This window comes from Pundamilia nyererei, unplaced genomic scaffold (genome assembly GCF_000239375.1).
Source record: "Pundamilia nyererei isolate P.nyererei 1_Seehausen unplaced genomic scaffold, PunNye1.0 scaffold00034, whole genome shotgun sequence".
Classification (NCBI taxonomy): domain Eukaryota; kingdom Metazoa; phylum Chordata; class Actinopteri; order Cichliformes; family Cichlidae; genus Pundamilia; species Pundamilia nyererei.
Genome location: NW_005187435.1, coordinates 1530195 through 1535496, shown reverse-complemented (window position 1 = coordinate 1535496; position 5302 = coordinate 1530195). Strand labels below are relative to the sequence as shown.

Sequence of the window (5302 nt, the reverse complement as noted above, 5' to 3'; positions counted from 1 at the left end):
AGAAGGATATCTGAAGTTTGAAGGAGCATCCAAAATAACAGCCTTTAGTTCTCACATGTTGAACAAGACTGCCAGCATGATGATCAAACAGCTCGGCAGCAGCAATCCGGGCAGGCAGGGAGGTAGGGAATTAAAGCTCTGATCTGATTTTTAATCACTGCTCTCCGTGTCTCTGCTTCTCTACATCTGACACCAGACAACTATGCAACTCTTAAAATCTGTCATCCGAGAGTAAAATGGAAATTCCCTAAATATTTCCCCAAAATAATGGCCCTGGTGAAGCACACAGGAAAGCCAAGACATATAATTCAGTGTCCTCTTGAAATGGCATAGGATGTTTTTTACAGACATTTCTCCTTGTAACTTGAATAGGTGTTAACACAGTGAGCAACGCTGTTGTAGGTAGTCACTCGAAGTGGAAATGTTATTTACTTGCCCATGATGAGTTTTGTTCTGCTCTCATGTGATTGGTTACAGTTTGACCTTTTGTGGTGTTACAGGAACTTGTAAGTGTGTAGAAATGTTTGAAAATTGATGAACAAAGAATGCTTTTTTAAACTTTTTCCACGCCTAATTGAATGTGCTTACAGTAGACAGTAAAACAAAAAAAAGATGTTTGATGGTTTGGGACTTGGTGGGAAAATAAGAATTAACTACCATTTTGCCATCCAACAGCTGCCACAGAGTATTTAAATGCAACCACTGTGGTAGCATGGCATCATGTGGCTTTATAAGTGCTAATCATTTAAATACTTCCATTTTTCTCCGCAAGTCATTGTTCTGATTGTTATGCACCGTCTGCATACTGTTACAGCACATACTGTACGTTCACTGTGGGCCCAGTGATGCACTCGAATCCTTGGCTGAAAACCCTCCAAACACAGCCATTCCCCACATCGCCCCTCTCCTTTCTTTGTTTCTGTCCTTACGCCCCCACCCCGACTACCTCTTTATGCCTTTTCCTTTGGTGTTGCTCCTCAGAGCGCCTCGCTCTCATAGACCTCACTGCGCCGCTGAAGTTCGATCGCAATTCCCCGCATAGCTGTTGCCCGGGCCTCATTCACAGACCCCGTTGACTGGCAGGGTGAATGTCCAGGCCTCATGTTTCACGCTGTACCCCGAAACATTTTTCAGCCATCAATCACGGTGGTAGAAAAACATGTCAAAGCTAATACTGAGTGAGGAGATGTTTAAGATTGTCTCCCTGTTTTGTTCAGGAATAATTTTCTGCCATTCTGGTGTTTGTGCTATTCAGTAACAAAACACTGTTTTTTGTTTGTTTGTACTTTTTGTCTTTAAGGCGTAACTTTTTCAGTGACTGAAAGAAATGATTTCTTCTGTTTCTTGTTAGTTTTAATGAAACTAGCTTTCACGGTAAACTGTATTAATGAAGCTTCTTTTAAAGTGTCCCCTCGTAAAGTAGTAGCGCATGTTTTACTCTACTGTCTGTAGGTGATACGGCTAAACTATTATGATTTGTTGAACTACAGAGAATTGTTCTTCATGGTGGTCGAAGGTGATGGCTCTGAGAAATGTATGTCGAGTTCCAAAAGGGAAAAAGGCCATTAATCTGTGGCCTGTATGGTCTATGAGTACACTGGTGTCTGCATAATCTAAACATTGGGATTGGATCCGGACTAATTCTGCCTTGTGAAATGACCTCCTTTAAATGGGAGTTGCAGCTGCTGATATTTCCACATTCCAGATGCTACAGTGGAGCTGTAATTGCCAGTATAGTCTCAGAATGAAATAATGGCTGTGTTTTTATAACTTTACAGTGTAGAAATGGCAGTCGTGTAATAGTAAGGCTTTTAATACTAGTAGAAAATTGGATAACTTGTTTTCTTAATGAGGAAGAGGAATTGTTTGAAGTGCATTTTAAAAAAGGAGCCCTATATAAATCAACAGTTTTAAATTTTCAAATAAAAGAAATATGCAAGGAAGCATTCATCTTCTGTCTTTTGTTTCTTTTCATCGCACTAAATCCATTTTGCTTTCTACCCAGAAAAAGCACCGAAAGACCCGAGGGCTTTTAACGTACCGATATGCAGTGTGTCCCGTGTGTAAATTTTTCATGTTACTATTTCATGTCTCCGTCTCAACACCTCTATATTCTTTTATCGGAGGGGCAGGTGGGAGCTGGATTACCTGAAGCAAAACCGTAGCTTTTTTGGCCCGAGATACGAGAAAATCTCTCGACATGGTGCAGGTGCAAATGCTGAAAAAAAGGCTATTTATTTTTATTTATTTATTTATTTATTTTTTAAGCAGTGAAGGTTTAGGTGGAATGTGACTGGAAAGGGGAGGATAAGGGGATTTCATAGACAGCTAAGTTAGTTTGTTTATCGCAGCAATGAGTGGCGCTTGTGGCAACACGCAAACAGATGTACCCAGTGGTAGAGCCTGTGATTCACCCACACAAAGTCAGATGCACAGATAAAACATTTAATGGCTGAGCCGTGTGTGTGTTCATCACGGTCTCTGTGATGAATGTAACTTTCCTCCCATGTTTCCAGAAAGAGGCCCTTAAAAGGGATCTTAACAGGAAGCGGAGCACTTCAGAGATTTCTCAGGCAACTACAGCGTGGTGAATAATTCAGAGCAAACTTACATGTAGCCATATCTGCAGAGGCATGCAAGAGTGTGTGTTTATATTCAGGGTTGCTCTGATATATCTTTGTTTGATTTATGGTGTGTATGTTTTTGTTTTTAAATTTGATTTCTGGTAACTTGATGGATTTTCTTTTATAACACAATATGAACTATGCATTGGCAGTGGATGCATATATACAGGGAATTACATGGCTACCCTTTTTAAGACTGCCACAATGATGAGTATAGTATTATAGAAACCTAGTACTTCAGTCATACAAAAATGTATTCACATTCACAGTCTGCTTTTTGAAAATCAGCTGCTTGTGATTTTAAAAATTCTTCTCTTCTCTCTTTTAGCCTGTCTGTCAGGCTTTTTCAAGCCGACTCAAGGAGATGAGCCCTGTATGCAGTGTCCCATCAACAGCCGTACCACCAGTGAAGGTGCTATTAACTGCGTTTGCCGAAATGGATACTATCGCACCGACTCAGATCCTCTCCAGATGCCTTGCACAAGTATGTATGGTACTGAAGCTGTGATATATGAACTTGCCAATTACTTGCACATAATACACAGACATGAATGGAAAACGTTTTGGCGTCAGATATGAGCTTTCTGACACACACATGTCACAAGCACAAGCAGAAGCGCTCCGGGATCAAAGGACAGTGGTAGTCTGTGTAACTCCAAACAGAAACCCTGTCAGAGCTGTCCCTCACACGAGAGGGATGCTGACATGCTCATAGTGTGGCTGTCCACAGATCTGACCCAGCACACAAGCTTCAGCTGCCCCTCCTCAACATCACACAGTCCGTACTCCAAACCAGACCAGAGGTTACTGGGACAGGGCGCATAGCTATGTGAGGGGGCAGACTTGGAGAATGAGCTGAGGCGAGACCCTCTCTTGTCATGCCAATGAAGCTGTTTGAATTTGAATTTGAGACTGACATAGAGGTTGGACGAGAGAGACGGGCCGGGGATAGACCTAAGCAAAAGTGAGCAAGGGAGGGGTAAAGTGCGAGGGAAAGACATGCAGAAAGACACGAAGGAGGAATTTGAGGGAGAATGGGTGCGTGTATTTGAAAAAGACGGAATTACTGCATAGAGCGCAGTCTAACTAAAACAAAATGGGAGAAAGTGGGATAAAAAAGCCTCTATCAATGCTTCGATAGTATTTTTTTTTCCTCACACTCCCCCTCTGTCTATTGAAACAGAGAGAGGAGGGAAAAGATTTGATGGTCTCCAACAAAGGAGATTTGCATAAGCCTGGCTCTGGGAGTTGAGCAGCTGTTGTGAATGAGAAAGCAACAGCGTCACGTCACCCGTATTAAGAGCAGCAGGGCCCGGCCTGATTAAAGCAAGGGAATGGGCCCATCAGAGCGGCCCGCCAGCTAATGGGGCGGATATTAGTCCTCCTCCCCAGGAAGGAGATGCCAAGGAGGAGTTATGTTTCTATGTATAAGAGACACCAAGAAGGGCACTCCAGTGGGCTTTCTTCCAGAGCCAGAGATCTGTTAATTGCTGCCAATTAAAACGAGGTTAAATAAGAAATGATCGATTCAGATTTTAGGATGTTGTGGGCGGAGTGGAATTGTTTATCTCATTAGTCCTGGAGGATACGTCTACCATAATTAGGTGCACATGTCTGTAAAAGCTAAACAGTTCTCATTGTTTGTTTGTTTGGCCTGTCACTCAACATGTAGCACCATGTGGAAAGTTTCCACTCTATAATGCCTAGCTGCTAAGAATGTCTCAATAGGAGAAACAGTAGGTTTCTCTCCGCTGCAGTAACTCTATACGATGCTCCATGAGAAAATTGTCAAGAATAGATGTTAAGAAAACACTTGATGGAGTGGACACCAGCATTGAAAATGAGAAAGTGTAAATGGGCATCCCGAGGGAAGAGGCGCTGCCAGCTTGGAATGCAGTCAGCACAGACCTCAAAATGACTGTACAGTATCTTTGCGGGCTTTTTCTCTGCTCCTGTTTAAGTAGGGTTGGTAATTTTGCCCTCCACACCATCAAGGACACAATACAACTTCCATCCCAAAATTACACCAATTCTATATAGAACTAAAAATGTCTTTAAAGGTTTGGCTTGAAAAACATAATGAATAAAAACACATTTCATCGTCTTTCTTTCCCTTTTTTTTGTCCATGATCCTCATACATCACTGGTCCACCTAGAAGCAATTTTCATTTAATGGCAAACGCTGCAACATTTGTGTATATATTGCAATGCTATTGCAAATCTCTATAGAATTTTTTAATCACTGATTATTAGATATTAAAAAGTGACAATGCACAATACAAGTATTGTGCTAGGTACAGCTGAAAGCTGATTTCCATGTGTATTCCTTGGGTGGGCTCTTTTGGGAAGCCACCACTGATGTTGCATTAGTAAAAAAAAGAAAAAAAAAAGTCTTATCCGAAAAATGGAAAAATGCAAAACAAAAGAACGAGAATTGAGAATATGATGTGCCAATGCTACAATTAAGCTGTGTTTAAGATTAGGAAAATCCTTCTGGAAAAATTATGATTTATATTAGAAATAAGTACGCAATGAGTTTATGTTTGGAAAACATTTGTTTTACATTTAAATTACTGCTTTGTTTGGTTCAGGGGGGCTTCGTATTATAATTTCAATAACAAACTTCATGAAACAGGACCAACTCTAAATGAAATGATCAAGTTAGCCTGTTAGTCGGT

The 5302-nt window shown here is 41.1% G+C and overlaps 1 protein-coding gene across 2 annotated transcripts in view; it reads left to right on the top strand.

Moving 5' to 3' along the window:
* The window catches only part of ephb2b (eph receptor B2b), a 120867-nt gene that overhangs the window by 84606 nt on the left and 30959 nt on the right, over nt 1-5302 (top strand). For both annotated transcript variants that reach the window (XM_013910018.1, XM_005729684.1), the window contains exon 4: nt 2953-3108. In XM_013910018.1, coding sequence (XP_013765472.1) covers nt 2953-3108 — 156 coding nt within the window. The remainder of the gene's footprint in view (nt 1-2952; nt 3109-5302) is intronic.